The 17,957-nt window shown below is 41.2% G+C and overlaps 1 protein-coding gene across 7 annotated transcripts in view; it reads right to left on the reverse strand.

Moving 5' to 3' along the window:
- Positions 1–256: 256 nt before the first annotated feature.
- Positions 257–17,957, reverse strand: part of LOC134651323 (monocarboxylate transporter 3) — a 54,594-nt gene continuing 36,893 nt past the window's right edge. For 2 of the 7 annotated variants that reach the window (XM_063506385.1, XM_063506387.1), the window contains exons 4-15: positions 14,376–14,623; positions 13,881–14,009; positions 12,683–12,871; positions 12,223–12,285; positions 10,959–11,113; positions 10,000–10,069; positions 9,364–9,583; positions 7,368–7,546; positions 6,194–6,337; positions 5,417–5,495; positions 3,760–3,991; positions 257–449 (exon numbers count right to left, since the gene is read on the reverse strand). In XM_063506385.1, coding sequence (XP_063362455.1) covers positions 257–449; positions 3,760–3,991; positions 5,417–5,495; positions 6,194–6,337; positions 7,368–7,546; positions 9,364–9,583; positions 10,000–10,069; positions 10,959–11,113; positions 12,223–12,285; positions 12,683–12,871; positions 13,881–14,009; positions 14,376–14,623 — 1,901 coding nt within the window. The remainder of the gene's footprint in view (positions 450–3,759; positions 3,992–5,416; positions 5,496–6,193; positions 6,338–7,367; positions 7,547–9,363; positions 9,584–9,999; positions 10,070–10,958; positions 11,114–12,222; positions 12,286–12,682; positions 12,872–13,880; positions 14,010–14,375; positions 14,624–17,957) is intronic. The other 5 variants (XM_063506390.1, XM_063506391.1, XM_063506388.1 and 2 more) reach the window with 4 other exon arrangements.

Genomic DNA, 17,957 nt, shown 5'->3' on the forward strand with positions numbered 1-17,957 from the left:
TGTCGTCGGGGTCGGCGCGCGCCATGGCCATGGTGATGCGCGTGATGGCGGGGTCAGCGCGCGCCATGGCCATGGTGATGGGCGTGTCGTCGGGGTCGGCGCGCGCCATGGCCATGGTGATGGGCGTGTCGTCGGGGTCCTCGTCCGCCTCCTCCAGGTCCTCGTCGATGGGCGTCAGCACGTCACCCGGCTGCTGCACCTCGTCGGGTTTCCTGAGGAACGTGTGCAGAAGTGAATCCGACCTTATATAGAGTCGTTAGAGCACACTTTCCCGCTGGCTGAGGTCGGGCGGCGCGGCGGTGGGCGAGGCGGCGGTGCGCGTGATGGCGGGCGCGGCGCGCGCCATGCCCATGGTGATGGGCGTGTCGTCGGGGTCCTCGTCCGCCTCCTCCAGGTCCTCGTCGATGGGCGTCAGCGCGTCACCCGGCTGCTGCACCTCGTCGGGTTTCCTGAGGAACGTGTGCAGAGTGAGACGTCTCGATTTGCAACCCCAGGACCTCTAATTAGAGATGCCACGAATATTCGGCGACTATTCGGTATTCGGCCTGTTCGGCCACTTTGCCGAATGTTGCCTATTATTCGGCCGAATACCGAATATCTGTTGCACCTACTTAAAAAGAAAAATTGCACAATAAAAATAATTTGGTTATTTTTATTGTGCATGTGCAAGCAACTATGTAGGTACCTATATTTAGATTTTTTTTTATTAAAAATGGGCTTACTCATGGCCACAGACTAGCCGAGGCGAAGACGTGGCCTACGATGGAGCGAGTCTGCCCAGAAGGTGCCTGTTCACCCTTGATTTGAAGGTTGCCGAGTAAGGATGGAAACCGGCCGTGCGTCTAAAAGTCCGATGGTAGAATGGGGACGGTGGAATAAGCTCGTGTAGCTCTTGAGCACACTCCCCGAAGTGCAATCTGTAGAACACCGATAGACTGGCAACTTTCCGCCGATGGGCCAAAGACTGAAGCTTACCCGTTAGCTTCTTGTCACCAATCATCCTCCTGGCTCTGCGCTCCACTGAGTCTAAAGCGGCGAGTTGGTATTTAGCTGAGCCGTCCCACAGGTGGCTGCAATACTCCATACACGATCGGACTTGAGCTTTATAAAGTGTTAGAAGCTGTCCAGGTGTGAAGTATCGCTTCACCTTATTTAAGACGCCCAGCTTTCTGGCCGCAGTCTGTGCTTTAGATTCAATGAAGGTGCCGAAGTTGAGGACTGAACTCAACTCCACGCCGAGGAGTTCCAGGCTGTCAGTAATAGGTACAGATGCACCTCGGAAAGAAGGAGTCAGTTCGAATGGACTCCGTTTTGCGGAAAACAGACACGCCTGCGTTTTGGAGGAATTGAACGCGACCAGATTGTCGTCCCCCCACTGGGAAACGAGACTAAGGGTCAGGTTCATTCGCTCAACCATGGCCTCTCTCTGTGACCGTATCTCGTCCCTGCTGTCCCCTGAACTAGCAAAATATCTCTCAACAACCGTACTGTCGTCTGCATAACCTACAATGCTGGGTTGCAGCATATCGTTAATGTGGAGCAGGAAAAGGGTTGCGGAGAGAACAGACCCCTGAGGAACACCGGCGTCAATGGCTATGAGGTCCGAAGAGCAGCCATCAATGACTACTCTGATCGACCGTTCACTCAAGAAGTCAGATAGCCAGCTACAAAAGTCAGCAGGGATGCCATATGCAGGAAGCTTGCTAAGGAGACTTACGTGCCAAACCCTGTCAAAGGCCTTCGAGATGTCCAGTGAAACAGCAAGCGCTTCACCGTTCCTCTCGATGGCCTCGCCGCAGCAGTGTGTGACATACGCTAAAAGATCCCTAGTAGACCGACCCCGGCGAAAGCCATATTGACGGTCACTGAGCAGATCTTTTTCTTCGAGGTATGTCAGCAACTTGCCATTAAGTACCCTTTCCATGACTTTACAGAGCATGGAGGTAATGGCGATTGGTCGGTAATTGCAAGGATCAGCACGACTACCCTTCTTGGGTACTGGCTGCACGTTTGCAAGCTTCCAGGATTTCGGCACTGTTTTAGTTTGGAGAGAGAGGCGGTACAGGCGTGTCAGTACAGGGGACAACTCAGGCGCACACTGCTTTAGTACACGTGCAGGTATACCGTCTGGTCCATTAGCCTTATTCACGTCAAGATTCTGCAAAGTTCGGCGTACCTCTTTTTGATGTATAGCAATTCCTTGCATAGAGGAACTGCATTGAGGTAGCGTAGGTGGAAGTTTTAAGCCTGCGTCTAGACGTGAATTGCTCGCAAACAGAGAAACAAACAAGTTTGCTTTCTCCGTCGCGGAGTGGGCCAACGTACCATCAGGTTTCTGCAGAGGTGGCAGTGTGGGTCGGCAGAAGTTGGATTCGACCGCTTTCGACAGGGACCAGAGCCGCTTACTACCAGGAGGGTAGGAGGCGAGTTTGGCCCCTATACGACTGACGTGGTCGAATCGAGCCTTTCGAAGCACCCGTTTGCAGGACTTGGCAGCTGAGTTAAAGGCTTTCTTCTTCGCGCGAACCTCCCGTGCTCCAGCTTTAGCCCCGCGGGCCAGTGCCCAAGCCTGGTACGCAGACTGCTTAAGGGCCTCGGCCCGAGCACATTCTGAATCGTACCATGCTTGGGCCCTGTGACCGAGTGATAGGTCGGAGAACGGAATAAAATATTCCATTCCCCGCCGAATCACATCCGCAAGAATGTGGAAAAGTTGTTAAATACGAAGACCATTTTTTGAGCATTTGTTGGTTAAAACACATTTTATTTTTATCATGAGTCTGATTTGTTTGACTCTATTCATTAATTCTGTTAAACAAAAATATATCTTAGCTATAACGTCATCTAACGTTGAGCTTTGTTGGCGATCAGTTTTCATAATAATCGTGACTCAAAATGTTCGCTTGTCATGCCGAATATTCGGACGCCGAATATTCGGTATTCGGCCAAAACCACTATTCGGGGCATCTCTACCTCTAATATCTACTACAATTAAAGGAATTTCGTAAACCGGTAATATCTACTTAAATCCTTCATATCCTGGCGATATTCACACTCCTGCGACCCTCACCGAGGCAGATTATTATTGTATATTGTTACTGCAAATATTTGCAATTTTCAAAATTACCCTGCTGTCTAATTACACTATGCACTTTATATTTTTATGGCCGTTAGCAGGTTAAACCGTTAACCCAGTGTCAAATTGCACTGGTAACCATGGTAACACCAGGTTTAACCGGTTAACTCCGGTTTAGTGAAATGGTGCAAGTGGGCCTAAGAGGTACTTACACAAAATAGATACAGTACAAAAGTCAATCACATGTATGTACTTCACTTTTCATACCTACGCTCGGCGGTCGCTCTAGGGTTGTCAACTATGATTTATGCACAAAAAACTATCGTAGTAACGTGATAGTGGCACTCGTAGTAGCCGGGGCGGGGTGCATTAAAACGAACCATCGAAATACAAGCAGATACTTACTTCTCTGAAACCACTGGTAGCTTAAAAAACGACAATTCATCGTTTTATGTTGAATTCAAACGACCGTCCACTGAACAGTTATAATAACTTTTTTTTGTTTCTCCATTATTGCACAAAAAAGTTCACAGACGCGTGTCTCAAGCGGATGGCACTCGCGCTCGCACTGGTCCCAACCGGTCCGAGATATCGTGTCCGTGAGCAGTGTCTATGTGTGCGTTGCTCGAGCGCACTTTGCATGTAGATTGATTTCTGTACTGTATCTATTTTGTGGTACTTACCTTCTAAACAAAGGAGCAGCGAAGGAGGTGAGCGTGGCGGCTAGGAAGAACGCCGCCGCCATGTAAAACGACGCATCGTAGTTCTTGGTAGCGTCATACACGGCGCCGGCCAGCGGCGAACCCACGATAGCGGCCGCCCCGCGGAACAGAATGAGCAGCCCGAACGCGTTCGTCAGCTTGTCCAGCCCTAGCAGGTCCACCAGGATGATGGACGTCAGGGAGATGTAGCCCGCTGTATAATAGGGATGATGACACATGTTGAATTTTATCACACACGTCCACAGCCCCGCCGATAATGATATTTACCAGGACGTATATAATGGTCGTATTTGTCTACGTAAAGAAAGAGTGCGTCTCTTTCAATTGTCAATTTCAGCTTGTCCAGCCCCAGCAGGTCCACCAGAATGATGGACGTCAGGGAGATGTAGCCCGCTGGATAATAGGGATGATGATCAGTGATCGGAATTGGTAGTGCCATTTCACGGGACTTCGGTGCGTAAGCTTAGTATGGATATACCTTTTCACCCCGGGTTTTCATATTACCTACCTCAATAGGGATGATGACACATGTTGAATATTATAACAAAATCTAGTAAAATAGATAGCAAACGAGCAATTTATCACAATAATGTGGATATTAAAATAAAATATTGAAAAATTACAAAATTACAGGACCTGAAAGTTTCAAAATTTAAGTTTTTTTTTTAACTTCCAAAAACGATGAAAGTAAGGGTACCATTCGATTCCTTACATTTCATCCAAAAAAATATTGTATAGCAACTATATACATAAACGCAATATTTCACCGACAAAAACGCAATTTTCTTGTTTTGTCCATACTACAAAAGATGGGCTACGATAATAGGCCCGCTGGATAATAGGGATGATGACACATGTTGAATTTTATGACAAAAACTAGTAAAATAGATAGCAAACGAGCAATTTATCACAACAATGTGGATATTAAAATAAAATATTGAGAAATTACAAAATTACAGGACCTGAAAGTTTCAAAATTTAAGTTTTTTTTTTAACTTCCAAAAACGTTAAAAGTAAGGGTACCATTCGATTCCTTACATTTCATCCAAAAAAATATTGTATAGCAACTGTATACATAAACGCAATATTTCACCGACAAAAACGCAATTTTCTTGTTTTGTCCATACGGGCGATGCGGTCCAGATGGGCGATGACGTCACGGCCTCTGGCCGTTTTGTATAGGGCGTTTCGCGAGTGAAGTGCGACTGTCGGACTTTGACTACAATTTCTGACTTTTGTGTTACTTTAATGCAATGGGTCCCATATAGACATTTGATCCTAAAAACAAACCCGATCGATTGATACCATAAAAAAATTTTTGTCATGTAGCCTATTAAACATGTCAACGGTCGGTATGTTATGGCGGCATTCATTCGAATCTTTAACACATTAACTGCCAGCGTCTCTAGGGGAGTTCACTGCTCGTAGGCGCTCTCGCTACATACGGTTATGTATCTAGTCGACAAACGAGTACTTTCTTTATATATTTTTTTCATACAATGAATAAGTGTTGCGAAAATTTGAGATGTATCTCTCAAATACCTCTACACAGCTCCACGCATGAATAAAGCCGGAGAAGAAGAATTTTTATATAGTATTATATTATAATACTACTTACAAATAGCGATCCCAAAGAATATGGCCACCGCAACATAAGAACCGTAAGATGCGCAGAATGGCGTCGCGGCAACAGATATCTGAAAATAACAAAACAAATTTGAGGTGTTTGATGATTAAGAGCCAACAGGAGCTAAGATTAAAATATTTTAGGTAAATATACCCGTCTCGCTAACGGAAGCGGCTCCTAAAACTAGTGCGATAAGGACAAGGCGAAAAATCCTGCGTAAAAATATCAAAAATCGAGGTTTCGTACTCGACTGTTTCCTCCTCCAAAACTTAACCAATCGTAACCAAATTTGGAAATCTAAATGATTATGACATTATCTGTGTCGGACCGTTTTGATTTTTTGACTAATTGATGTCAGTTTTGAATAGCACGCCTCTCATTGCGGCATAGTCAATTAGGCCATTTTGGCCATTTTTGAAGGGCTCTAGCGCCTTAAAAAACAAAAATATCAAAAAAAGCAAAACGGTCCGACACAGATATTGACAATATTAATCTGTGTTGAAAAAATCATTGCTCTAGCTTCAAAACCCACGGAGGAAACAGTCGAGTACGTTTGTATGGAGAAATGACCACTCCTGTTGGCTCTTAAACTTTTGTTTATATGGATATTTGTGTTTGTCGTGCCGATGTCAACCTAGTGTCCTTTACATAAACTCGTCTTTACGGTGGCAATGACAAGGCAGCGACCTAGGTCCTAGTCGCAAGATAACCGCCCGATTGTGTGATGCAGATGTGAACCTAATGACATTAACATAAAGTCGTATTTACCGTGGCAATAACAAGGCAGACATTGTTGAGCAATAGTGAATCCATCCAGGGAAAGTCGGCGACCCAGCCGCAAGCGATACGGCCGATTGTGTTCGTGATGCCGATGATGGATAGGAGGAAGGAAGCTTGCGATGATTCTACACCCTGAAATATACAAATAGCAAATACGCAATATTAGTCAAAAGTCTGAAGAAACATATTTATCTGAATTGACAAAAGAGATAAGAAGTTTACATATCTGCATAATAAAATAATGTATGGTATTTGATTTTAATTATGGCTGGCGAGGTTAGAAATTTAAACAATTTTACTGAGTAATGTTAATACAGTTAGACATTGCTTTGTTTATCATAGATATGTTTATCCTTTCATGTAATACGGCATTCTAGTTTGGAGCAAAACAGAGTTAATACAATTACTTAACACAATGTTCAACGTGTTAGGACCGAAGGCGGCCATGTCCAAGTTGTTGGATACACATATGAGTATGAAAGCGATCTTCACATTGGATGTAGATCCGCACGCAGCTCCAGTGTGCGAGTAGGACCTCGCTATATACTTCCATAGCGCTGTCCCAATCAGAAACTGAAGCGGCATGGCGATTCGCATCGGTGATAAACGCAGAAGGCGGGGATGTGTAGTGGGGCATTCCACGAGAATGTCGCTTACGTAACGACATTATTCTAATACTTCTGAAAATGCTGAGTAAGCTATATTGGGTCTGTTACTATTTCACGACTTGGCTAAGAAATTGGCAGTATATTCTAGAACTTTAGGGATTTGATTAAGGTAGCTGCCATACAAGGCGAAAGCGTTACGTAAGCGACATTCTCGTGGAATGCCCCAGTAAGCTCATGTCTATGGACCAGGGGCTGGAACGGGTTGGTATTAAATAAATAAATAATAAATAAGTATTATAGGACATTTTTTTACACAAATTGACTAAGCCCCACAGTAAGCTCAAGAAGGCTTGTGTTGTGGGTACTCAGACAACGGTATATATAATATACAAATACTTAAATACATAGAAAACAACCATGACTCAGGAAGAAATATCTGTGCTCATCACACAAATAAATGCCCTTACTGGGATTCGAACCCAGGACCGCGGCTTCACAGGCAGGGTCACTACCCACTAGGCCAGACCGGTCGTCACAATTACGGTATTACGTACATTAAGCATGGCGGCGTCCACGATGTACACGAAGGGTACGTAGAGGCCGGCCATGCCGAAGATGTTGGACACGCCGATCAGCATGAACGCGGGGTCGCGCAGCAGGCTCATGTCCAGCATGGACCCGAGGGCGGACTTGAACGATTGGGGCAGCGATAAGCACGGGCATAGGTCGTATTCTGAAATATACAATTTAAGATAAATACAATAATACAATTAAAAAAGACACAAACAAAGACACTAAAACTACCTTAAAATAAAAAATAAAAAAAACACACTATTAATAAACTAACCTACTTATCGCCCCCATTCCGACCCCCACCCAGCCCAAAAGTGCCAAAGATACTAGCGGCATTACCGCGCTGGATGGCAAGCGATATCTGTTGGACTAAGTAGGAGCCTGAACGTGGATTTAAGATAAATATTTTTGCACTTTGTTTTTCAAACACATTAGTGTTCGAATAATATCCATCATTAGGTATTATATTTATAGTATGCATTTTATAAATACGTATGTGGTAGTTTGTTTATATTGTATTTATTTATGTAGTTTATAAGTATAGTTTGATTTTTTTCTCTCTCTGCACTAATTATAGGTATCTCTGTTTGGCCCTATGGTTGACTGGGAGAGAATGCCATTCGGCATTAAGTCCACCATTTGTACACTGTTGTATATATTTTGTGCAACAGTTTAAATAAATAAATAAATAAACCTGTCCCTGTTTAGCTTTATGATTGAATGATAGAAAATGTCATTAGGTGTTAAGTAATCTCTGGTATCGTGCGGTCTGCAAACCGAAAGATGTTGAAATTTGACGAAATTTATTTATGAAACAAGAGCGTCGCCAAGGGGAGGGCAGCGGATTAATATTTGTAACTGTATGGCTTTCCCCCTCCCCTTAGCCATCGGCCATATTTTTTTTTTATCTATTACTCAAATAAGTGACAGCATTACAGTAAAAACCAAGGCACTGTGAAACTACAAAACAAGAATACAAGAAAACAAATAACACTACAAATAAAAACCAATGACAAATTAAACATTAGATTTGGGCGACTACATAACAGCGTGACTCCGTTGCGTCGTCTGACTTGGTGTAGGATAATAGTAGTTTGTGTTACAAGGGATCAAAATGATATATTTCCGTCAAGGGCGTACATTGAATCCTGAGCGTAATGAGGGATTCAAGTGTTAACGCCCAAGATGAAATAATTTTGATACCTACCGTGTGACACATACTGCTTTTCACATCAACTATGAGGAAAATAAATAAATCTTAGTGTTGACACAATCTGATGCTTAAACAGGTTATTTAAGCTAAAAAAATAACGTACAAAAAATGTAAAAATAGTGTGCTAGAACAGAAAAGTGTTACTTTGATCCCTCCTAGCAGGGAGGAAAAGTGCCACTTTGATCCCTCCTATAGTTCGTTTTTTTAGCATTAGAAAGAACTTGAAAGAAGGTAAGCGATTTTGACATGTCTTTTAATTGAAAAACACTTTTTAAAAACCAATAACTATTACTTATGAAAGCAGAAGACTATAAAAGATCGTATTAGATTCATAATTGTTACATATTTACCGTTACTTAATTTTAAAATGTGTTTTTCAATTAAAAGACACATCAAGATTGTTTACCTTATTTCTAATGCTAAAAAAACGAACTATAGCAGGGAAGAAAAAGCTTAGTTAAAAAAAAATAGTTTAAATTTACTTTAGTATTAAGTTTTAGTTAAGTACATTGCTATGTACCCTAACAGGGTTCATGTGAACACTAGCTGTAAAATGCTCTTTGTAAGACCTTATGTAACACATGATTATAAATGCAATAAATGAAAAAAAAAAAAAAAAAAGGCAGGTTGAGCACCGAGCCGGAGTAGAAGATGTCCTTGCGGGACATGGGCCGCACCATGCGGGACTCGCGCGGCCCCGCCACAGACAGCTTCGAGTTGTACATGACGCTCTCTGTGTAGGATAAAATGTTTTTTCAACTCACGTTCTTGAGCTTCCGCGTCCCCAGCCTGCCTGCTCTGGGGCAGGCTTAGCACGGAGTTCCTGTAGGCCTGCAGGCTCTTCTGGCTCTGGTACTGCGGCAGGTTGAGCACCGAGCCGGAGTAGAAGATGTCCTTGCGGGACATGGGCCGCACCATGCGGGACGGCTCGCGCGGCCCCGCCACAGACAGCTTCGAGTTGTACATGACGCTCTCTGTGTCGCCCTGGAAGAACGCCATGGTTTATGTTCGTTTTTTTTTCATTCTTTTAGGTAAACAAACAGCCACTACAAGTAATATTTACTATACTAATTACCATATTATCTACCATATGTGTGGCCCACGGCGCTTACCACTAATTAGTATGAATAATGTTCATTCAGAGCCAAACTAACCACAGAATGGTTAGTTATATTTATATATTTGGTAGGTACTGGAAATACATTGTAAGGAAGTCATTCCGATAAGAATTTAGAAGTGTTTAAAAGTTGAATGGGGTCTAATACTTTTGTAGAACTTTTCAACAATTCATAAAATAACAACTCAAAAGTTTGGAAACCCTTCCTACTTAAAAAAAAACTAAGCTGACGCCCGTGTATGTAAGAAATAATACGGTATAAAAGTAATTAGTCTGCACTTACATCGATTCTGTATTGACTATTCATGGAAGTTTTGGATGTGGCTTTAATAGCAGCTAAGGACGGTTTGAATCTGAAACAAAAAAGCAAAATTAGTTATCAACTTACTTCAAATCACTAACACTCACATAAGCAACAACTGTACATAAAACATGCGACTTTCGACCTGCAAAAACATATATAAGCGAGCTCCATAACATAATGTGTTGAAAAAAGTCGATCGGGCATTGCAGGGTACAGGGTTGCCATCCACTACATCCTTGTCCACCACCTATATAAAAATCGTCTACACTTCCTTGAGCTGGCATTCAAAGAACGGAACGGAGCCGTTCTTGGCAACCCCGGTGCCTGCGCTCTGAACGCGAACAATACCTTGAAATACCTCGCCGCAATATGATCAAGCATCAATACATAGTATAAAACAAAGTCGCTTCCCGCTGTCTCTCTGTTCCTATGTATGCTTAGATCATTAAAACTACGCAACGGATTTAGATGCGGTTCTGTTAATAGATACATTAAAAACGGGATATCATTGCCGCGCCTATATTAACACCCGACTTGTGTAATCTCAGATAAGTCAATCGCAAAAGAGAAAATTCTGTACGGCCGTTTACAAAACACAAGAGATTGTTGGTTTACTCCAACTAAGGCGTAATTAGAGTGACAGAGAATGATGCATGCAATTAGCAAACTTCGGTGTTCGCGGCATATTGATATGTTTGTAAAATTCTATCTAGTCTAGTAGTAGTATGCCCTGTGCGCTATGATAGCTCGCCGTGATACTTACACTAGCAGCTAGCACATTCCTTTGAGTCCAAAGAGTGAGATTGAACAGTTATTACCTTATTACGAAAACATATCTTTCGGCTTGCCTTACTAAAAAACCCTAGGCACGCCACTGCCCTTGACAGGTCACCATAACATCCCTTGTCCACCACCTATATTAAGGTTGTCTACACTACCTATCGCCTGACCTATCGCCGGTGCTCTGCTTGCGTTGGCGGTCGAAGAACGGCACGGAGCCGTTCTTGGGCAACCCGGGTGCTTGCGAGCTAAAGGCCGGCGATGAGACGTTGCGGGACATCTGGTTGCCGCCGTTGGTGACGCCATTTTCCCCCTAGAAATATAAGAAAGTGTGTCACAATCTAAAAAACAAAATTTCTTACTCTACGAAATTTTCGACGGCTGTGTTCTTCATTCTTATTATGGAATTAAATAGCGTTTCGGATGTTTTGAACTTTATAAGATTGTGAGTAGCTTAAAATTTGTTTTATCGGGAACAGAATAGATAAAACTGCGTACCCTCTCCTATTTAGATTTAAGCAAAATTATTGTTTTCTCAGTGAGTGATTTATGTAAATCTTTTGAGATATAAATATCTTAAACCATAAACCATAACTTAATATTTAAAACTTTCGCGTTTTGAACACATATTAACTCACATTTATAGACGGGTCTAACGCGAAAGTTATTCAATTAACTCGTTAGACCCGTCTATAAATGTGAGTTAATATGCGTATAACTTATCTGGTTTCATCATTGTCAAAAGTGGTGTAATTTTTTTTGTCTTGTGTTTTCGATCACGGCTATCATAGATACAAACAAAAAAGCCGAACGAGAAAAAACCTATAAATTATTTAGCAGTTCATATATCAGTTTTTGTTACAGTTTTTGTAGCTCCAAGAATTCAAACGAATAATAGGGTTTTTTATCTGCGTGCATAAAATACAAAACTATGTATGAAAATGTATTATTTTGTACACAATATCTGAGGTCATGATGAAGTATGAATTGTGTAGCTTTTAACTAACTAGACTCAGGTCAAATGATTTAAAGAAAGTTATGTGTTATTTATAAAATGACATACCAATGTTAGTTAACAGAAGTTTGTTTTAATTTGTCTTTACAAGACTGTATATGCGTAAGAGAGAAAGAGAACACTAACATAAGCATGACATCCTTTATGAAAAATACCAAACAAAATTGAGCCATGAAATTTAAGAGTCGAGCCAAGCTCTGCGCTGCCTTTGCAGTGCAGTTAGTACTGGAACTGTCACCATAAACGTGAAATCACTATAAAACATATGACGTTTATAATGGCACTACCACACATTGTTACGTCAAAGTCAGTGGAGTTGGCTTATAGGGACTCTAGATAGGTAATGAAAGTTTTGAAGCATGCTGCCAATTTTGTTTGACGAATGCCGTTCACACTATTATAGGTACCTCACGTGCCCTCGGCCTTCGGACACTTCCATGGCGAAAGCCAAATACGACAGATTTGGATACCTAATAAATAACATAATAACTAAAAGGTTTTTATCATCAAAATTATTTCATTTTCTAACTATGGGAAGTTAAGGACAAACGAATTTTTGTAGGTAGTTGTTGTTTTTACCAAGTATTTACAAAAAGGTACACTTTTTTATTGCTCTTGAGTATATTTATCTGTGTTCCTATGATAGGTAATAAAATTGTGTACTTATACCAGCGGTTACAGAAACTTATCGAATCCGCAGCATTTTTTGTACAAAAGTTCTTCAGTGATGACTTGCCAAAGAACTATGGCAATATAAAAATAACTTACACAATACCTCATACCAGTCTTTGAATCATCGCAGAACTTTTCACTATAGGTTCGAATTAAAATAAAAAACTATCAGGATTCTGAAAATCGTAAAATTACCTTCTTCTTGTCTCCATTATCATCCGTAACCCTCGCCTCCGTGATGGTGGGCAGCGTGGGCACAGTGGGCACGCCGGGCATGTTGGGCACCGTGGGCACGCGCGCCAGCGCCTCCAGGTTGAGCGACGAGTGCACGCCGGGGTCCACGTTCAGCGGGGCCTGCAAATATTGCCCTGACTTGTCCGTGGCCTGCTGACATACAACCTCTTAACATATGCACGGTGGTGGAATACGCATGTTAGCTCAGTAGCCATGGCACCTGTTGCCCGATGGGATGGGAACCAATGATAGTAAATGCTAAATAGAACAGATGATCCCTTTCGAACTTAAAAATGGATATCTGCACTATTTATCTTGGTCAACGTGCATGTATGAGGTGTACACATAATGGGAGGACGGTTGAATGGAGCCCAATCCTATATGAAATCCAGTATGGAATATTTACAAGACCGGTCATGCTTATAATATCGGTAATGATTTGAATACATACGTTTATACAACAATATCCCGATGTAATGGTGAAATGGTAAAATAGCTGACAGACAATATTATAGATGACCCATAACAATTATTGTTGACACCAGTATGAAGTGTGTGAACATGTGTGGGTAATACGATAATGAGTCACAAATTCTTATCACAGTTTTAATGTAGAATTACAATTGTTTTTTTAGCAATGTTTCTGATAATCGCCTAATACTCGTACGCTAAACCTAAATACAATATGTATTTCCGATGTATAATAAAATAATTTGTCGAGTTGATAAATTCATAGACGAAAATCCTTATGTATATTTTATTGATATCTTGGGTTTCATAGATATTCGTGGTTTATGTACCTACCTAGTTGAAATAAAGTGGTTTATTATGATGTAGTTATCACAAGGGTTGACCAAGCAATGTTGTTGCCAGAATTCCTGACCATGTGTTTTTTATCCTAAAGCTGTCAATGCAGCAATCTATCATTGAAAAATATGTATACTTGTATATAACAGTAGTCGTTTACCACAACGACCGCGTTTTTTTCCTACGACCCTATGATATACGTATATCCCCTTAGTAACAGTGGTGTTAACATAAATGATCATGACTCCAGTAAATTATGCAAATGTATGTATTAGCTGTGACGGCCTGACGCCACTTGACCCTTACCATGCTGCCCAAAGCGACCGGTTAGTGAGTTGGTGGTCGACATTACCTTCAGCCTCTTCTCCATAGTACCGTCGGGCAGTTGGACCACGAAGTATGAGCCACCGATCGAGCCGCGCTCCATTTGGAGTCGCTTTTCTTCTGCCATGCGTTGTAGGAGGGGCTTCTCTCCAGATGACTGAAATGTGAGAAACGGATTTTAAATTACCGTGAAAAGGTAATTTACATCATGTCAAATATCAGATCAAGGACTGACAATACTAATATCCTTCCTAAAACAGTCGAACACTGCAGCAACAGCCGAATTTGTTGGCCGTTAGTAAGTACTATACATACTAACGTTGACGGTATATCCGAACTCCACCCGGTATTGGAGGTAATAAGAACAACTTGCCTTAAGATAAACACTACCCAATAAACCATACATTACCATACCAAAGTCTGGGCCTGCACGAATGGGTTCCAGGGCTCTCCAAACACACGCTTATTGAGGATTGATCCAGCCATTATTTAGTAGCAGATCAGCGTTCTTGTCACAACTCACCTTAGGATAGACGAGCGGCCTCATAAGCGCTCCAAACACCGCGCAGTTCAGAATGAGTCCAGCCAGCAGCAGATTAGCGTTCTGCCACGAGCCGAACTCGTTGAGCAAGATGGCGGCGAGCGGCGCGAAGCTGAACGTGCCCACGCCAGAGCCGCACACGGCGATGCCGGTGGCAAGGGAACGCCGCGCCTCGAAGTAGTAGCCCACGGCCACTACTGACGGGAGGTAGATCATACCGAAGCCTATGCCTGAAAGAGGAATTAATGGAAAGCTTTGTATAATGCAGACAAATACGAGGAAATATTATTTTTCTGTGTATATTATATAAAGGATTTGTTTAAAAACACTAAGCTCTTTGGAATAGACGGGCGTCTCAGAGAGAAAAAGTTGGTGTGTATTGTAGTGTATAAATTATGTATCCGAGCTTTACCTACATTACTCGCGGGATAAACGCTTAGATAAAAGAGAAAGGATTGAACTAAAGCTTCAAACCTATAACTGCGTTCAGAAGTGAGGTTGGGTTAGACTTTAGCCCTTCTGAACTCTGTTACTAGAAACATAACAGGAACCAGAAATAAAAAAGTGGTTGCCGACAATCATCGCGAGCAATTTGGCTCAACGCCCAATAAGAGGACTTTGGCCAATTTACCAGCATTCAGCATTACTCGAAGAGCAGCTCATTAGCCCGCTTTGATGTGTTAACAAGTAATCAGCCAACGTGATTTAGATACCAAGAGTCTCGAAATGTACTTCAATAATCTCATAATATCATTCAGTTTTGACAAAGATATCATATTAATGACGCCATTCAATATACATCAAAGGGGTAATAGCATCCTGTTTTGACATGACATGAGTGTAATCAAAACAGCCTCAAAGTTTGCAGGTATGGTAAAGCGGTACCTATATAAATAAGCACCGCTAATTACCTCACCCAGTCACTTCTCCATAATAGTTTCGTTATTGGTGTTATTTCAAGTACCTAAGTACTTTATAGGTATGTACAGTCGACTAATTTGACTTTGCCACATTGACAATAACACGAGATTCATGGGTTTTTGTTTCATTCCTCATCATTTAGGACAAGTTATAGCAATATGCAATTGTAATCATGTTAGGTACTACATATATCTAGGTGAGTGACAGTTTGCATGTGGGAATGGTTGAATGTATAGGTGGATATTTGTTACTCTTTCACGCAAAACACAGCACCGTATCGGGATGAAATTTAAAACGGATACCTACTTAATTATGTGTATACCTATACACACCCACTGACCTACCTATACTGACCTTGACCTTAAAAAACAGGAGTGGAAGGTGAATATTATTCTACGTGAAGGGAGACAGACCTGATCTAGCCTAATTAGTTATCATCATAGGTATTAAGATATCGGCGGCCGGCAAAGTAGTTACTGAAAACAAGGTTACATTTTAAGAATATTTCAATATCGCAAATTACCTCACCCAGTCACTACTCCAAATACTTTCTATATGAAGTTATAATTACATTGAATTTACCTTATGTTTGTATAGAAATATGGAATAGTGGAATATGAGCGAGTGAGTCAGGCTGCCGGCCCACAAATCGTTATTGAAACCAGACAAAGGAGCAGATGAACTGTTGCGAACCGGGGTCGACGGTCCGTGCGTCATACTAAACGAACTATATATCACACATATTAATCACTAATTAGTACATACATAATTGTATCATAGGTGTTAATATTTGCTATTGACAAACAATTAAAATAATTTATAGCTTTCGATAAAAAGTACACAAGACGCGCACGAGCTAAAGGCCTTTGTTCTTTGTTTCCTGAGCCGATCGAGTTATGAACTTGAGTGGAAGAAAAAGAAAAGGTTTGTGAGAAGGTTAAAAAACAAATAAATCTGATAAAAGGCAGTCAAACAAATGGTTGCATGTTAGCAGATTTTGTATCAACCGTAGGTATTTCAATAAATTACTACGAAATGTTTACTATATTTTTATCACTCGATTAGGTAGTCTATTTCCGTTGACATTAGTGGTCACGAACTCGTGGCACGGCGTGACTAATTGCATTTTTCGGCTAAATTTAACAGCATTAATGCACAAACACTGCGCCTACAATACAGTAGCCCTTTTTAAGATAAATCCGGAATATCATTAACGTGTCACTACACTTTGAACCCCTTTGTTCTCAATGGAAAAGAAAATACAAAGTTCAGACGAGGGAGATTCAGGGAGGGACTGAAACCATATAAATGATTAATCGTTCAAAATGCAGAGTTTTAAAGTCCTCTGATAAATGTTTTGCAGTTGAATGAATGTTTACATGTCGATAACATGATAACGAAGTGATCTGCAATGCAAACCGTCCAACGCATTTAATACTTGAAAATGTGTCAATAAATGAGTTCCATAGCTACAAAGAGATGAAACAAAAATAATTCAGCGTTTTGTACTATCTTTCGCGGTTTAGATAGATCAGCCAATTACATAGAAACAAAAGTGAAAAAAATGTTAAAGTCTAGCCTAATCTTAACAAAAGTAGTCGTGAATTGTTTTGGGCATAAGTTCCTCCGATAATTCTTGTCAAAATAGTGGACATATTAAAGTGTTTAACCGACAAATGTCAAGCTATATAGGCAAATCTTTGTGTATGACTGACAGACTGAAAGACTGACAAGTTGATAATAAAGCTAACTGCTTGCTAATGTCAAATTAATTTAATACTTGAATATGCGATCAATCATCAATGCGATTTACAAAGCGATAAAACAAAAATAGTCCAATGCTTCGAGCTCATAACCGTGGCGAAACGTTTACGCATGGAACCGACATTGAAATTCGATGATCTCACGTTCGGCTGCCAACTGGGATTCGACGACTGACGCTAAACAGTGCTAATGAATCTAGTTTTCGAGTTTACAAGGGATTCTGTTTGACGTTCGCGCTGCCTTGATGTGGCTCTAACGAATCCGATTCGTGAGAGTTGCAAGAATGTTGTATCAATATTGAATCTCTACAGGAAGATGTTCAGGTTCAGGCTGCGAAGGCATGAATTTGCGACAAAGACGAAATGTTCGTGACACGCATGCTTGAACCACAATGGCGTCTTAATTGCACGACGCGAAGAATTAGGTCAATTTGTCGCACATGGCATGTCATCGGGAACGTTGTGCACGAACTGCAGTACTCGTATAACTAAATTAATACATTTTAACAAGTAGAAACGTCTGCGAACGGTGCTATTAAACTTATAATCAATTTAAAAGTCGAAAAATTACTGCCCTGGGTGAGTTCAAGTCTCATCCAGGGCAGTAGTTTTTCTAAGCTTAAACTATTAACTGTCAAGTTTTTGCATTTTCAGTAACTAAGCGCCAAGATGTCTTATCATTTTAAGGAGAAATTGTAGTCAGTTGCAGAAATAGAAGTTTGTACTTACAGCGTTTTCCCGTGCATGTGCTGCGTTACGTGGTTTGAGCATAATTACACTACAGCAACTAATCATCAGTGTATTTAAGAATGTTCGAGAGATATAGAGGTATTTTTGTCGTTTGATCCATTCAGTCTATCAGCCCTTCATTCAAGTTAAA

This window comes from Cydia amplana, chromosome 10, assembly GCF_948474715.1.
Source record: "Cydia amplana chromosome 10, ilCydAmpl1.1, whole genome shotgun sequence".
Classification (NCBI taxonomy): domain Eukaryota; kingdom Metazoa; phylum Arthropoda; class Insecta; order Lepidoptera; family Tortricidae; genus Cydia; species Cydia amplana.